Here is an 18,430-nt window from a genome sequence, read left to right as displayed (position 1 = left end):
CATGCTTTAATAAAACTACCTTTTTGCACCAAAGATGTCTCAAGAATTCTTTCTTGATTATTCCCACCAAACTCCAACATTTCCACACCAAAAACTATAAATCAGTAACAAAAGAAATTTAAAAAGACTTAAACAAATGGAAAGATATACAGTGCTCACGAATGGGAAGACTTAATATTGTTACTATTTCAATTCTCTTCAAACTATCTATAAATTCAACACAATTCCAACCAATATCCCAACAGGACTGTTTTACAGAAATCAAAAGCTGACTGTTAAATTTATATAGAAAGTAAAAGAACTAAAATAGGCAAATCAATTTTGAAAATGGAGAGCAAAGATGGGAGTCTACCCTACCTGATTTCAAGACTTAACTATAAAGCACAGCAATGACAACATGGTAATGGAGAAAGGACAGAGGATCCACACATATATGATGATTTTGACAAAGATGCAAATGCAATTCAGTGGAGAAAGGAGAGTTTTTAACAAATGGTGCTGGAATAACTAGATATCAATATAACAAAAAATAAAAATAAGAACCTTAATTCAAACCTTGGAGGCACATATGAAATCAACTCAAAATGGATCATAGAATGAAATGTAAAACCCAGAACTATAAAAACTGCTAGGAGAAAACAGGAAAAAAACATTCCTTACATATATCGCCAAAAGAAAAACCTGATAACTTGGACTTCATCATAAGTAAGAAATTCAGATTTAAAACAATAATAAAAATAAAAATAAATAAAACCACTTAAAAAATTTAAGTCTACTCTTTGGAGGGCACTATTAAGAAAATGAAGAGACAAACCACAGCAGGGAGAAAATATACGAAAATCACATTTCTGATAAAATTCTTATATTCTGACTACATAAAGAACTCTCAAAACGTAAGAAAATGAATAACCCAAATTTAAAAATGAGTAAAAGATCTCAACAGACTCCTTGCCATACATATAGGGATGACAAATAAGCACATGAAAATATGCTCACCATTATTAGTCAATAGGGAAATGCAAACAAAACTGCAATGAAAAAATCACTACATGTCTATTAGAATGGCTAAAAGAAACAAAGAAAAAAACCTGATAATAACAAGTACTGGTGAGGATTCAGAGCAACTAGAACTCTCATACATTTGGGAAGGTAAAATGATACAAACACTTGGGCAAATAGTTTGCTAGTCTCTTGTAAAGTCAAACACAGCACCATTTGAAACAAAAATCCTACTCCTAAGTATTTATCCAAATGAAACAAACACACAAAAACGAAACCCCACCACAACAATCCTATGTTTACATGAAAACTTGTTTGAGGAGGTGCCTGGGTGGCTTAGTCAGTTAAGTGTCCAACTCTTGGTTTCAGTTCAGGTCATGATCTCATGATTTGTGGGTTCAAGCCTCATGTCTGGCTGCCATTGTGGAACTGCTTGGGACTCTCTCTGTCCCTCTCTTGCCACTCCCCTGCTCGCTAGTCCACTCTCTCTCTCAAAAAAAAAAAAAAGAAACTTAAAAAAAAAAGAAAAGAAAACTCTTGAGGATGTTTATATTCATAAACGCTCCAAACTGGAACAACTCAAATGCCTCTCAAAGTAAGGAATGGATAAAGAAATTGTGGCATACTCATACAATGTAATACTGCTCGGCAGTAAAAAGAACAGATTACTAACTGATGCAACACCACGGATTAATCTCAAATACGTTATGCTAAGTGAGTGAAGCTAGACTTAAAAGGCTACATAATGTATGGTCCAATTTATATAATATTCTAGAAAAGCAAAATTATAGGAACAGAAAATGAATCAGTGGTTATCAGTGACTGGAGATGGGGGAGTAGTTAAGTACAAAGGGCTGGGGGAGTGATCACTACAATCACTCATTGTAGGAGTGATTGCGTTACTTCATGTGTTTATCAAAACTCAGAGCAGTACACCAAAAAGGGTGAATTTTACTATATCATGCATTAATATAAAAAGTAGGGGAAAAAACCCCTCTATAATGGGGCAATGAAAAATATTCAATACTAACTTTACACATTGAATGGAGGTTATGAATTATGATTAATAATTATAAGTTAAAAGCATGATCTCAAATATCAACTAGTATTATGTATGTAGGTTTAAATACCTCATCTCACATTTCAACTAGTCTTGGATACTAAGATTTTATTACCATAAGGCATATTATTATTATTATATTACCATAAGGCCATAAGGCAATATTCTATCATTCAGTAGGTAAAATAACATTTAAAATAAAATTAAAAAACTGAGAAACTACTGTATATACAGGTTTTATAAAAGAGTGAATAGAACATGTATGCTCCCTATTCTCAAAACCATCTCATCTCATACGTTAAATACATATCTACTTAAAGTAACAACATAAAGCAAGATATGTCACCAATGTATAGTCAAAGTAATAAGACACTAGAGTGTGTCTGGGGAAAAAATCATGGACTCTGGGGACAGACAGATACACAGGCCTAACTTCAAATCTTATTTATGCTACTCACTTAAATTAGGTAATGTCACTAAATTACCTTAGCTGATTATACAGAAGTAACAAAAAAGCACCTAGATCATCACCTGGCTTCTAAGAATATTCCCTTTCTTCCTTCTTCTCCTTCCTGAAAACCAAAGTTTTTCTAAAAGTACCAGATCTAAGAATATAAGGTAACTGTTTCTCAAAAGAATAGTCTTCTCATTTAGAAAATCTGCATGAATTAGTTTCACCAGCTTCCCCATCTCATTTATATTGCCACAACCCTCAATTGGTGATGCACCATTGATCCATTATTATCAAGGAGTAGTTACTGTCTCAGGGGTAGCCAATCGCTAATCAGTGATCTGTGAAGTAGGCAGGCTTGAAGAGCTCTGCGTAGAAAAAGTGATGGTAATTTGTCTAGCCAGTTAGACTGAATATTCTCAGATATAAACAAGAGAAAACTGGCTAATCAGTGGCAAAAGGAAAAGACAAGTGTAATGTGAATGATGGTAGGCATGCAGGAGAAAGGGGTGAGTGTGTGTGAGGAGAGAACGTATTTGTCATGAGAGTGTCTGCATGAAATGGCTGGGTGATGAGAGAGAGAAAGAGGCTAGCTAGAACCTAGAGCTGCTTGGCACCTAACAGTTTTCTAGTTTCAGTTCTTTATTCAGTTTATGAGTTCTTTAATGCAATTGCTTTTTCTTAAAATGGTGTATTAAACATGTTTCATTGCTTGTTCTAACCTTAACCACTTTCAGAAAAACTCTCTCCTGGGATCATCATCCCTAAAGACTATATGCAGCTGATTGTCTCAGTTTTCTGTATACATATGCCTCTCAATATTCCTTTCCATATGTGATGTTTAATGATACTTTACAGTATTAACAATTTATTAAATTCTTCAGTTTCTTCTAGGAATATATTTCCACATAAAAAAGTTGGAATTTTTTTTTCTGCAAACAGTCCAATTATGGAGCACAATATCTGAAACTGGCCTCTTAATCAGAAGTTAGCATCTGTTGATTATCATCCTCTAATAACTATTTCAAAAGTTTAACAAAGACTGGGGAGTGGGGAGATAACTACTTTTAGTTAAACTCTTAAAAATCACTTATATTGGAGACACGTTTATATCCCAGAAGAAATCCTTCATGTCTCCATGATGTTACACAGAAAAATAAAATACAAAATCAGACTGATGATTTTCTCTAAACATCTGATTGGTCTCCAATACTGAGAGCCCCCGCTGCTGATACTGTCATACCAAATCTACTTTGTTCCACAGAATTAAAGAACTAATATCCTAAAAAAAATTCCACAATTGAAGTCAACCTCTACATATATAAGCAACAACTAGTATAGTAATAATTTAGAAGGCATATCAAACTGCTCTTTTGCTGGCAAGTTTTAAAAAATCCTCTCGAAGGTAGAACAACAGCTGTTAATGAATAGTTCTAGCCACTGGAGACTTTCTTTTAGCACACTTTGACATCATGGCCTAAATTCAAAGTGACACCAAATTAAGGCTTGTTATGGTAATAATCATGACAGTGTAAAGTGGTTTAGAAAAACCCAAAGTCTGAGTTTTCAGATATGATTTCAATTATGTCACTGTCGATTCTGGCTAGTTTCAAATCTTACTTTAAGATAAAACTATAATGACTTAAAAATGTTTAAAATTTTGATTTTTTAAAAAAGAAAGACATTCCATAAACATAATAAATTGACAATAAGTCCTTCCACTAAAATGATACACTACTCATCTCACAACAGAGGAATGGATGGGGTACCTAACTTTATGGTTTTCTGACATTCACAACAATTAAAAAATAATATAAGAGTGACATTAGCAAGATGGAGGAATAGGAAGTTCCAGTCCTCTTCCCCACACAGAAACACTGACTTAGTAACAACCATATACAGACTGGAATACCCTTATGAGAATCCCAGAATCCAGTTAAGAAGATGCAACATCCTACAAGAACAAGTGCACTGAAAATGGGTAAAAAGTGCAGTTTCACTTTACCTGTGTCTTCCCCCAGCCCATGTCAGCATAGGACAATGCCAAAAAAGATCCCTTCAACATGCAATTTCTTCCACTGGGAAAGAGAAAGTCAGGGGTGAATCCAACATCCCCAGCCCTTCAGGCAATGCCCCAGAGAACCGCTCCTATCTAGCCTCATTCAGAGTACTACTGAAAGACCCAGCATAGTTACAGTGCCTCAGGGCAGCTAAGAACAACAAAGAGGGGTAGTTGGCTCGAAATAGACTCTGAGGCCCCCAGGGGATGGCATGGATCACAGCAGGTAGCACAGACCTCAGCAACTGGTGTGGACCACAGCAGCCAGCAGAGATCTCAGCAGCCAGAGGTGGTCTCAGCAGGTGGTAGAAATCCAGAGTAGATCTGACCTGTGAAATTCAGAGGAGGTAGACAATCCTAAGGCTTCTTCAGGGAAAAGGGAGAAGAGAAAGATGTGGAACTTGCACTTAACACCCCAGGATCTCCATGTACTGCCCTAGGAGGAAGGGGCAGGTGGCTCTCTGTACCAATAATGACTCTGTGGGATTGAAAGAAAGTGTACAATACTGAGAATTCCCTCCAGGAGGGAGGAAGAAGACTGGAATATACACATTCATAATAAAGGTTGGAGAAACTCCCAGAATTTCCCAGCCAAAGTCATTCCATAAAGACTGAAAAAGGTGGCTGTTTCTTCAAATGTGCAGATGCCAGTGTAAAGCTTACAAAGAACACAAAGAATAAGGGAAATATAATACTAACAAAGGAACAAAATATATCTCCAATAACAAACTCTATAAAGAAATGGAGATCTAGGAATTGCCTGACCAAAAGATGATCATCTTAAAGAAGCTTAGTGAGCTACAAGAAAACACAGACAATAAAATCAGAAAAAAAAAAAATGATTCATGGAAAAAAATGAGAATATGAGCAAAAACAGAAACCAAAGAAAAGAACCAAACAAATTTTGGAAACGAAGTACAGAATAACTGAACTGAAAAATTCACAAAGAAACCTCTTGCGGACACACAAAAGATACAGAAAAGAATCAAAGCACACTATACCAAAAAATCAAAAAATCACAAAGGAAGACAGCAAGAGAGGAACAAAGGAACAAAAGAATGGCAAAATAGCCAGAAAACGATGAACTAAATGGCAATAGTAAATTTTTATTAATAATTACTTTAAGTGTAAATGGATTAAATTTTCCAAACAAAAACACAGAGTGTGGAATAACAGATAAAACAAGCAGGATCAAACCATTTGCCACCTACAATGGATTTCCTTTGGCTTTAAAAACACAGACAGACAAACAAACAAAACAAACCACACATACAGACTGAAAACAAAGAGATGGTGAAAGATATTTTGCTAAGTGTAGCCAAAATAGAGCAGAGTTGGCAATACCTATATCAGACAAAATAAGCTTTCAGTCAAAATAAGTCACAATAAATAAAGATGGAGCTAAAGTAAACAAATGGGATTACATCAAACTAAAAACTTCTGCACAGAGAAGGAAGCCATCTACAAAACGAAAAGGCAACACACTGAATGAAAGATATTTGCTAATCATGCATCCAAAATATCCAAAGAACTTATACAACTTAACATTAAAAAAAACAAACAAGCCAATTAAAAATGGGAAGAGGACTTGAATAGACATTTTTTACAAAGAAGACATACAGTTGGCCAATGGGCACAGGAAAAGGTGCTCAACATCATTAATCATTAGAGAAATGCAAATCAAAACCACAACAAGCTACCATCTCACACCGATCAGATTGGCTAGAATAAAAAAGACAAGAAATAACAAGTGTTGGCAAGAATGTACAAAAGAGAACTCTCATACACTGTTGGTAGGAATGTAAATTGGTACAGCTACTATGGAAACAGTATGAAGGGTCCTTAAAAAATAAAAAAAAAAAAACTGCTATACAATCCAACAATTCCACTTTTGGGTATTTATCTGAAGAAAATGAAAACACTAATCCAAAAAGATATATGTACCCCTATGTCCATTGCAGCATTATTTACAATAGCCAAGATATGGAAGCAATCTGTATCCATTGATAGATGAATAAATAGAGAAGATGTGCTACACACACATACACACACACACACACACACATACACACACTGAAATATTACTCAGCCATAAGAAAAAAAAAATGAAATCTTACCATTTGTGACAATAGGGGTGGACCTAGAGGGTATTATGTTAAGTGAAATAAGTTAGAAAAAAAAAAGGCAAATACTATATGATTTCACTTATATATGAAATCTAAAAACAAAATAAACAAGCAAACTAAACAAAACAGAAACAGAATCATGGGTACAGGCAACTAACCTGAGAAGGGAGGTATTGGGGAGGATAAATAAAATAAATGAAAAAGATTAAGACATACAAACTTCAGGTACAAAATAAATAAGCAAGGAGGAAGTAATGTACAGCATAGGGAATATAGTCAATAATATTGTAATAACTGGTGACAGATGGTAGCTAGACTTATTGTGGGGATCATTTGTGATATATAAAAATATCGAATCACTATGATGTACAACTAAAACTAACAGGATAGTCTGTGTCAATTATACTTCAATTAAAAAAAAAGAACAAAGAAGGTCACTGTATAATGCAGATGGGTCGATTCATCAATAAAATACAACAATTGCAAATATACATGCACTGAATACTGGAGCAAAAATATATAAAGCAAATATTAATAAAAGTGAAAAGAGAAATAGACAGCAAGACAATAATAGAAAGGAACTCGAATACTCCACTTTCATCAATGGATAGATCATGCAGACAGAGAATCAATATGGAAACAGCAGACATGAATAACACTATAAATCAAACAGACCTAATAAACATATACAGAACAATCTATCCAACAGCATCAGAATACACATTCTTCTCAAATGCACATGGAATATTCTCCAGGAGAGATCATATGCTGGCTAGAAAACAAGTATTAACAAAATTTAAAAGAATGAAATCATAGCAAGTATTATTTCCATCCACAATGGTACGAAACTAGAATCAAAACAGGAGGAAAACTGGAAAATTTACAGATATAAAAAATTCAACAATTCACTCTTAAGCGACCAAAGAATCCAAAGGGAAATCAAGAAATATCTTGGCTGGCTCACTCAGTGGAGTATGCAAATCTTGCTCTTGGGGTTGTCTGTTTGAGCCCCAAATTGGGTGTAGAGATTACTTTAAAATAAAATATTTAAAACTTCAATGGCTGATAAAAAATGCCTTTGAACAAAACACAGATCAGAAGCAATCATAATTGCCTTTCCTGATTTTCTCTCATTACAACCTTACCCAAATTTTTCTAGCATTTGAAATTTTTGCTATTTGCAATACTTTAATTCTGGAGATTGACATGCTCCCACTACAAAAATGGTATACTACCATATGCCACCTTATTTGTTACAGAAGCCTTTGAGTCATATGCCAGAAACTCTGTCAAATATTAGAATATTATTATTCTAGTCAATGCTTACTTTTCTTTTATATGAAGGAATAAAGAGATTAGAAATGTTAAAAAAACAACTAAAATAAATAAATAGAGACAAAAATGAAAATAAAACATATCAAAACTTATGGGATGTGGGACAAGCAGTCCTAAGAGGGAATTCTATAGCAGTAAGTACTTACATTAAGGAAAAAAACAACTCAAACAACTTAACATAACCCTTACAGTAATTAAAAAAGAAGAAAAAACCAAACCAAAAATCAGCAAAAGTAGGAAATAATAATGGTTAGAGGAGAAATAAATGAAATAGTGATTAGAAAGACAATTTAAAAAATCAGCAAAATTAAGACTTGGTTTTTTGAAAAGATAAACAAAATAGACAAACTTATACCTAGACTAAGAAAAAGAGAGAAGATTCATATAAATAAAATTAGAAATGAATGATGAGACATTATAACCAATGTCACAGAAATAAAATGATCGTAAGAGGCTACTATGAACAATTATATGCCAATATATTGGATAATCTAGAAGAAATTCCTGGAAACATACAATCTATCAAAACTGAATCATGAAGAAATAGAAAATCTGAATAGACTAATAGGTCTGTAAGGAGTTTGAATCTAAGTAATTAAAACTCTCTCAACAAAGAAAAACCTAGGACCAGATGGCTTCACTGGTGAATTCTACCAAACATTTAAAGAATTGATGCTAATATCTCATATTTTTCCAAAATATTTAAGAGGAGGGAACACTTCCAAACTCAGTTTACAAAGCCAGCATTAACCTGATACCAATGCCACACAAAGACACCACAAAAAAGAAAACCACAGGCCAATATTCCTGATAAACATAGGTGCAAAAATCCTCAACAAAATAGTAGCAAACCAAATTTAACAGCACACTAAAAAAGTCATACACCATGATCAAGTGGATTATTCCATGGGGTATAAGGATTGTTTCACATATGCAAATCAGTAAGTGTGATATACTATATTGACGTCATGAAGGAGAGAAAATCACATGATCATCTCCATAGATACATAAAAGCAATTAACAAAATTCAGTACTCTTTCATGATAAAAGCAAGCTTAACAAACTAGGTAAAGAAGGAATGGACCTCAACATAATAAATGCCACATATGACAAGCCCACAGCTAACATCATACCCAAAAGTGAAAAAATTGAAGTTTTTTTCTTCAAGGTCAGGAACAAGACAAAGATAGCCCCTCTCACCACTTTTATTCATCATAGTACTGGAAGTCCCAGCTAGAGCAATGAGGCAATAAATAAAAGTCAAACACATAGGGAATGATCAAGTAAAATTATGTTTGTAAATGACATGATCATATATAGCAAACCTTAAAGACTCCACAAAAAAAACTGCTAGAACTAATAAAACAAGTCAGTAAAGTTGCAGGATACAAAACCAACATATAAAATTAAATTGTATTTCTGTATACTAACAATGACTTATTCAGAAAGGAAATTAAGAATTTAATTTATGATGACTTCATAAAGAATAAAAGATATAGAAATAAACTTAACAAGTAGGTGAAAGACTTGTACATTTAAACTACAAATATTGGTGAAAGAAATTAAAGACACAAATAAATTGGAAGATATCCCAAAGAGTTAATGTTACTAAAATGTCCACAAAAGCCCAGTGTTCTACAGATTCAATGCTATTCTCATCAATTTTCAATGGGATTTCTTACACAAATAGAAAAGATAATCTTAAAATGCATATGGAACCACAAAAGACCCCAAATAGACAAAGCAATCTTGAGCAAAAAATAGCAAACCTGAAGGCATCACATACCATGATATCAAAATATATTACAAAACTAGAGTAATTAAAACAGTATAGTACTAACACAAAGACAGATATACAGAGCAATATAACACAACAGAGAGCCCAGAAATAAACTCATCTATATACAGTCAACTGATCTTCAACAAGGGTGCCAAGAATACACCACAGGGAAATACCTGTCTCTTCAACAAACGATGCTGGGAAAACTGGGTATTTATATGCTCAAGAATGAAGTTGGTCCCTATTGACCACCATACACAAAAATCAACTCAAAATGGATTAAAAACATATACAAAAGAAGTCAAACTATAAGACTCCCAGAAGAAAACATAAAGGAAAAGCTTCATGACATTGTTCTTGACAATGATTTCATAGATATGACATCAAAATTTCAGGCAATAAAAGCAAAAATAGACAAATGGGATCACATCAAACTAAAAAGCTTCTTCTCAGCAAAAGAAATAATCAAAAGAGGGGCAAGGCAACCTATGGAACAGGATAAAGTATTTGCAAGCCATAAATCATAAGGGGTTACATTCCAAAATAGGTAACTTCTACAACTCAATAGCCCAAAACCCTGAATAAAACAACGTGTAAAGGACTTGAATAAACATTTCTCCAAAGACATAGTCAGTGGTCAATGGACATATGAAAAGGTGTTCGTAATCAGGGAAATGCAAATCAAAACTAATAAAATATCACCTCACACCTGTCAGGATGGCTATCATCAAAAAACAAAACGAAACAAACAAAACAAAACAAAACATTGCTGACAATGTTGTGGAGAATCAGAAACCATTTTACACTGTTAGTGGGAATGTAAAAGGGTGCAGCTCCTATGGAAAACAATACGGTGGTTTCTAAATATATTAAAACTCATACGACACAGCAATACCACTTCTGGGTACACATCCAAAAGAATTGAAATCAGGATATGAAAAAAATAGGTACTCCCGGGTTCACTGCAGCATTATTCAAAACAGCCAAGATATGGAAATAACCCACATGTCCACGGACAGATGTAAAGATAAAGACAAATGTGGTATATATGTACACTGAAATATCAATCAGCCTTAAAAAAAAAAAAAAGGAAAACCTACTATTTGTGATAAAATTGATAGAGCCAGAGGAAATTATACGAAATGAAATGTCAGTCACAGAATGACATATACTGCACAACTCCACTGTAAGTGGATACTTAATGTAATGAAGTATCTAAACTAGCCAAACTTATAGAAGTACAAAACAGAATGATGGTTGTCAGGTGATGGAGGGAGGAGGAAATGGGGAGATGTTCTATAAAGTTACCATCATGTTGGCCAACAGACACATGAAAAGATGCTCAATGTCGCTCCTCATCAGGGAAATACAAATCAAAACCACACTCAGGTATCACCTCACGCCAGTCAGAGTGGCTAAAATGAACAAAACAGGAGACTATAGATGCTGGAGAGGATGTGGAGAAATGGAAACCCTCTTGCACTGTTGGTGGGAATGCAAACTGGTGCAGCCACTCTGGAAAACAGTGTGGAGGTTCCTCAAAAAATTAAAAATAGACCTACCCTATGACCCAGCAGTAGCACTGCTAGGAATTTACCCAAGGGATACAGGAGTGCTGATGCATAGGGGCACTTGTGCATCAATGTTTATAGCAGCACTCTCAACAACAGCTAAATTATGGAAAAAGCCTAAATGTCCATCAACTGATGAATGGATAAAGAAATTGTGGTTTATATACACAATGGAATACTACGTGGCAATGAGAAAGAATGAAACATGGCCTTTTGTAGCAACATGGATGGAACTGGAGTGTTATGCTAAGTAAAATAAGTCATACAGAGAAAGACAGATTCCATATGTTTTCACTCCTATGTGGATCCTGAGAAAGTTAACAGAAGACCATGGGGGAGGGGAAGAAAAAAAAATGGTTAGAGAGGGAAGGAGACAAAACATAAGAGACTCCTAAAAACTGAGAACAAACTGAGGGTTTATGGGGGGTGGGAGGGAGGGGTGGGTGGGTGACGGGTATTGAGGAGGGCACCTGTTGGGATGAGCACTGGGTGTTGTCTGGAAACCAATTTGACAATAAATTTCATAATGTAAAAAAAAAAGTTACCATCATGCAAGACGAATAAATCTAGAGATCTGCTATATAACATAGCCCCTATAGTTACTGATACAGTATTGTGCATGTAACAATTTGTTGAGAGTAGGCAGATCTCATGTTAAATTTTCTTACTAACAAAGGGACACAAGGAAACTTGTGAAGGTGAGGTATATGTTTATTACCTTAACTGCAGTGATCAAAGGTGTATGCATATGTCCAAATTAATTAAATTTTATATATTAAATATGTTCAGTTTTTTGTATATTCATTTTACCTAAATGAGGTTATAGGCTTATTTATATATTAAATATATATTTTTTTTCATGTACACATACCTGCACTCACATATATGGAAAGGGAAGTCCCTGCAACTACTTCTAATATTAATACTATAATTGGTGTTATAATTATAATCAAACATAGTGGCTCAATTAATATCTTTTTGTTCATTAGTAAAATGAATTAATGCCAGAGTTCTTTAAAATTAAATCTTCCAGTTATCTAAAGTCAGGCCAATTTTGTAACTTTTCATTCAGAGAAAGCAAACCTTTGAGTAATGATACTTAATTATTTTTGTAAATTACTCTAACAATCAGAGACATTAACAAGATCACATTACACCAGCAATCAGTCTACAAAGAAATGACCTAAGTACATTGACCACTCAACAGAGATGCTGTGTATGGATGTACAGGTATGTACATTGTTCCCTGTACAGGGCACCTGGATGAGAAAGCAGAAAAGCCTGGAAACTGTACCCACTTCACTAGTTTTCCCGCAGGGTAACCCACAGAAAATGTGAAGTAAAATATTATTAAAAAATCTTTCAAAAATATTACATTGCCCATCATTAAAGCATCTCAATGTACTACTATTGGAGGAAAGTCTCAGGTAGAATCTTAAAGTCAGAATTAATCTTAGGTCATTGCCTTACCAATTCCCCTTAAAGAAATCTCTCATATTTGGACATATCCATGCCCATAAACAGACCATTAAGTTGTTTCATGTTATAAGCCAAATTATATCACCCTGAAAATTCTGTCCTTTGCAGTTATTGCTCTTACACATGATAATCCTAAAGGACTTGTGAAGACAGCTATTGTATGTTTTTCTCCTCTTCTTCACTGCAAATAAGTTCAGTTCCTTTCATTCATTATTATATGACATATTTCTATGCAGTGGCTACTCCGGAGAGTTCCTACACAGAACAAGCTAGAGGACTTAGGTTTCTTTTGTAGAGCAAACATACCCGTTTCTACTTAGTTTTTATATAACACGATTTTTGTCTTCTTATTAGTTGTCCAATTATACCAAAGATAGATAATGGCATTCACTTGGTTTCTGCCACAAATTAAGCTTTGAGGCATTGGCTTGTGGATTTTAAACAAACTTTGTTGATTTTATTTTTTTCTTTAATTTCTTTTTTTGGTGAGGGATGGCTTTAGTGAGGCTTTGGGGTAGAAGTGCAGGGAGCAAAAATACATTTTGGAGCTGTCTAATAGCATCTGGGCTAGTTTCCTTAAAAGGCCATGTCCAGAAAGAAATCAAAACAAACAAAAACAAATTAGCGTGGAACTAATCCTTCTTACAACACTGACCTACTATGTTGTATTTAACTCACAATGATTGAAAACTCTGTTATATTTTCCCTAACAAGCTGCTGTCTACTTACGTCTCTAGATGTGTGTACCTTTCATTTTTTAACTTAAATATAAACTTGGTTTTATTTATGTAACTAATGTTGAATTACGTATTTTTTAAAAAGTCAAATACAAGTTCAATTAGGTAGATGAAAGACTCAGTTTCTTTTTTAAAGATTCTAAGGGTAAATAAAGTGAACTAAAATATATTTTAAAAAATTTTTAAAGTTTTTATTTTATTTTTGTGAAAGGGAGAGAGAAAGACAGAGCATCAGCGGAGGAGGGGCAGAGAGACAGAGAGGAAAACAGAATCTGAAGCAGGTCCCAGGTTCTGAGCTGTCAGCACAGAGCCCAAGGCCAGGCTCGAACTTGTGAACCATGAGACTATGACCTGACTCAAAGTCCGACACTTAACCGACTGAGTCATTCAGGCGTCCCATAAATTAAAATATTCAATAATAGTATCTGTAAGGAAGTCCTACAAGTAGAATATTCCCTATTTTCCTGGCTGTCTTTTCCTATTGGAGCTCTAACAAACTAAAAGGGACTTAAATTTTAATAACATTACAAATGAAAATTGCCTTCAGAAAAAAAATGTGAACTTAGTTTTTAAATGGTCATGACAATTTTTCTAATTTAAAGTAAACTTTTGCACTTTTCTGTGCTTTCTAACTCCCCCACCTCAATAAAACTGAGTTGCATAATAAAAAATAAATTTTTTCAATTAAAAAAAATAATAGCAAAACATCAATTTGGGAAAATCAACTACAAATCTCTGTACATAATATCACTTGAGACATTTTAAGAAAAATGTATTCAATTTCTCACATCATTTTGATGGCTCAGTACATATGTACTTTCTAAAGGATATTAATTAATGGGTTTTCAGGAAAATACTGAATCACCAATTAACCTGAAAATAAATATGGGTAACTATAGACATGTTTTGAGTTTATAGTAACATTTTAGAGCCTCGAGGACAAGTATTGAGGAGTAAATCTGTTCTGGTTTCTAATGCCAGTGAATTCCTTTGTGGCAACTTTTAAACCACAGGAATTATCCCATTTGGAGACTATAATTCTCTTATAAGATGTGCTTTCCAATTAAAAACCACATCACAGGAAGGCATGTCAGTAAACATTATGGTACCATGGATGAATCTAGGAGGAAGATTTAAATGGTCATTAAGAAGGTAGCTTATTTACATTAGATTTACAAATTTACAAATAAATTCTAGCAGTAAAGGAATAGCCTATTATAGTAAAGAATATAGCAAAAGCTTCAGATGAACTGTAGGCTCAATGTATTTTAGAGCTGAAAAGGAACTTCAGAGTTCATATAAGTGGTACGTAGAAATACCTTCATTTTATAGAAGTAAAGTGACTTGTCCAAGATCATAGCCATAAGTGGAAATTGGACTTCTACACTTTTCCTCTTTTAATTTGCCTCATCTCTAGTAAATATAAAACAACATCCTAACAAGACAATACCACCATCATAGACTGTCACATAGTTGCTTTTCAGTATATGAATGCAACATATACACTATTATCATCCCTGTCACCTCTATGACCTGGTAGCCTGTGTCCCCAAGAATAAGGAACAAGACAAACAGCCATAATGACAGCCTCTTCCTCCCACTCCCCAAGAAATAAAGGTGCCTTCAAAGGTCAATCATTTAATTATTAAAAAAAAATTTTTTAAGTACAGTCTTGTACTTCATGGACATCCACCTGGCATATGTAAAACAGACTGCTCTGAGTAGCCTAAGAAATTCCTTTGCTCATTATTCCCAAACATTATAAACAAATGTATTGGAGGCCATTATTATTCTTTTTTTATTCTTTATTTATTTTTGAGAGAGAGACAGAGTGTGAGCCGGGGAGGAGCAGAGAGAGAGAGGGTGACACAGAATCCGAAGCAGGCTCCAGGCTCCGAGCTGTCAGCACAGAGCCCAATGCAGGGCTTGAATCCATGAACCACGAGATCATGACCTGAGCCGAAGTTGGATGCTCAACCGACTGAGCCACCCAAGTCAACTCTATTGTAGGCCATTAGTAAGATTATCAAAAGATTGTTTCCAAAAGCATTCTTATAAATGTTTTAATATTTTTTTACTGTTTATTTACTTTTGAAAGAGAGAGATACAGAGCACAAATGGGACGGGCAGAGAGAGTGGGAGGGACAGAATCTGAATCAGGCTCCAGGCTCTGAGCTGTCAGCACAGAGCCCAACGTGGGGCTCAAATTCATGAACTGTGAGATCATGACCCAAGCTGAAGACAGACACCTAACTGACTGAGCCAACCAGGAACCCCTTAAATGTTTTAATATGTAATTACCTTTACCAAAAACTAGACTGAATACTTTACTAATACCTGCAATGCTTGGATTCTCATCTAGAAGATAAAGGCATATTCCCTGACTCCAAAATCTGGGGGCTAAGGAGCTTTTTCAGACTTACAACTTCTAAACATAAATGTGTCAATGCCACGTCCCACAAACTTGCAGCATGGAATATCTTACATTTTTGAGGGAAACACAGGAATACTCAATGTATGTTAAATATTATGTGAACTAGTAGCGTAAGCCAGTTCCCATTTCTGACATTAGACTGTATGAAAATCAGTGTGAAACAGGATATGAGGGTGGTGGTATCCAATCCGATGCCAAGATTTGAAAAGTTGTACAGTGCCTAACAGGTGCTCAGATCCTGTAAGTAATTATGATTATTTTAAAAAGAAATTAAAATACCTTTTTTCTTTTAATTTATGTCTATTTTTTAATGGCTATTGAATTATTAGATCATAAACACTTATTTAGTTGTTTGGACCTAACTATATAACAGAACTGTTATGGTTTTGTTTATTTTTGCCAAAGGGCTGCATAAAGAAATAACCAAGATACTTGGATCTGTAAACTGAGCCAGTTTGAGAACCTCTGTGTTAATGTTAAAGGGAGATATATATACACTGAATGGCTTAAAGGTTACATAAAAACTTGGTAATAAAATTTAAAAAGCTAGAATCCCTAATCATATGGGATTAGGGATAATACACAATTACAGATATGCCTGAAATTATAAATCATGGACTCACCATTAGCATGGATTTAGTTAGGTGGCATATGTACTTTGTAATATAAAGCACTGATTCAGACTGTGGTTTCTAGAGTTAAACAGCCTTAGGTTCAAAACCATTTTGCCATATATTAACCGTGCACACTGGCTCTTTAAATCCGTTTCCTCATATGTAATAAGGGGAAGAACAATTAGTTGCTTTATATTAAGTACTATAAAGGTTAAATAAAATAATGCATGAAAACCATACCTGGCACATATGTGCTCAGTAAAGTACTAGCTATCATTATCACACTCATCATCATTATTAAAATATACTCTTTGGAGAGCTGCACTTCCAGATTAACAAACCAGGTACTCTAGACCAATCCTACCAAAAGCATGCCTTAAAAAGTTGGATAGAATATTAAAAAAAAAATCTTTTAAGGCACCAGAGGCTAGTGAGGTAGTAAACAAATCATGATTAGGAAAGGAAGTCAACTCAGAGAGACACTTGAAGGCAATTTTGTGCTCAAGGCTTCTGTCAACATCAAAAACATGGTTGAGAGGCCAAAAAGGAGAGCAGAGTTTTTAATAAATTTATAGTGCTGGGGCATAAAAATTAACATTCAAAGCCTATCAAGGAGAATATAAAACTTGGCATGGGTTAGAAACTCAAAGGATTATGCCCTGCAGTAAGAAGTATAAATCTAGATACAGATCATCACTCACAGGAGATAAACCCATATGAAATCATTTCACTCCATTGGTTGGTTTACAATGATCTGGAATTGGTAGTGACCCTAAACTTGCTGCCTTCCAGAAGGAAAAATAAATCTTCTTTGAAATATCATTCAAGATTCTCAAGTTTTCTATACTATTTTTCATATACAGCATATAGGACACAATAAAAAAAAATAACCAGGTATATAAGAAGACAATAATACTAAGTATCTGGAAGCCAAGAAAAACAAAACAGAAACCAGATCAACTATGGATTCAGAAAATGAGGATTTCAGATGTGAGCTTAAAAACTATTTCGCTCCAGGTGCCTAGGTGGCTCAGTCAGTTAAGCATCTGACTCTGCATTTCAGCTTAGGTCATGATCTCAAGTTTGTGACTTTAAGCCCAGTACTGGGCTCTGTGCTGACACCACAGAGGCTGCTTGGGATTCCCTCTCTTTCCACCCACCCCCCTGCCCCTCCCTGGCTTGCACTGTATCTCAGAATAAATAAACATTAAAAACAACTATTTTGCTTAATGTGACCAATAAATTAAGCAACAATATTGAGGACATCAGCAAAAAGGAGGAATAAAAACATCTAAAAAATACAGGACTAAAAATACAATCACTGGGGCGCCTGGGTGGCTCAGTCGGTTAAGCGTCCAACTTCGGCTCAGGTCATGATCTCACGGTCTGTGGGTTCGAGCCCCGCGTCGGGCTCTGTGCTGACAGCTCAGAGCCTGGAGCCTGTTTCGGATTCTGTGTCTCCCTCTCTCTCTGACCCTCCCCCATTCATGCTTTGTCTCTCTCTGCCTCAAAAATAAATAAAACGTTAAAAAAAATTTTTTTAAATATTAAAAAAAAATAAAAAATAAAAATACAATCACTGAATTTAAGAATTTATGGATGAGGTGCTTGAGTAGCTCAGTCAAGTAAGCATCAGACTTCGGCTCAGGTCATGATCTTGCCGTTTGTGAGTTCAAGCTCTGCATCAGGCTCTGTACTGACAGTGTGGAGCCTGCTTGAAATTCTGTCTCTCCCTCTCCCTCTCTCTCTACCCCTCCTACCCTCAAAATAAATAAATAAACTTTT

General features: G+C 34.8%; 1 protein-coding gene across 9 annotated transcripts in view; it reads right to left on the bottom strand.

Moving 5' to 3' along the window:
• The window catches only part of SSBP2 (single stranded DNA binding protein 2), a 308,327-nt gene that overhangs the window by 137,216 nt on the left and 152,681 nt on the right, over positions 1 to 18,430 (bottom strand). Inside the window, exons 5-6 of one of the 9 annotated variants that reach the window (XM_053907236.1) lie at positions 4,807 to 4,898; positions 4,516 to 4,588 (exon numbers count right to left, since the gene is read on the bottom strand). The exons of the other annotated variants lie outside the window; for them this stretch is intronic. Of the exons in view, the coding sequence (XP_053763211.1) occupies positions 4,516 to 4,588; positions 4,807 to 4,898 (165 nt within the window). The remainder of the gene's footprint in view (positions 1 to 4,515; positions 4,589 to 4,806; positions 4,899 to 18,430) is intronic. 9 annotated transcript variants of the gene reach the window in all.

This window comes from Panthera pardus, unplaced genomic scaffold (assembly GCF_024362965.1).
Source record: "Panthera pardus isolate Hobbes unplaced genomic scaffold, ASM2436296v1 HiC_scaffold_2, whole genome shotgun sequence".
In the NCBI taxonomy this organism is placed as follows: domain Eukaryota; kingdom Metazoa; phylum Chordata; class Mammalia; order Carnivora; family Felidae; genus Panthera; species Panthera pardus.
The sequence above is the reverse complement of the archived record's forward strand: the minus strand, read 5'-3'. Positions and strand labels throughout refer to the sequence as shown.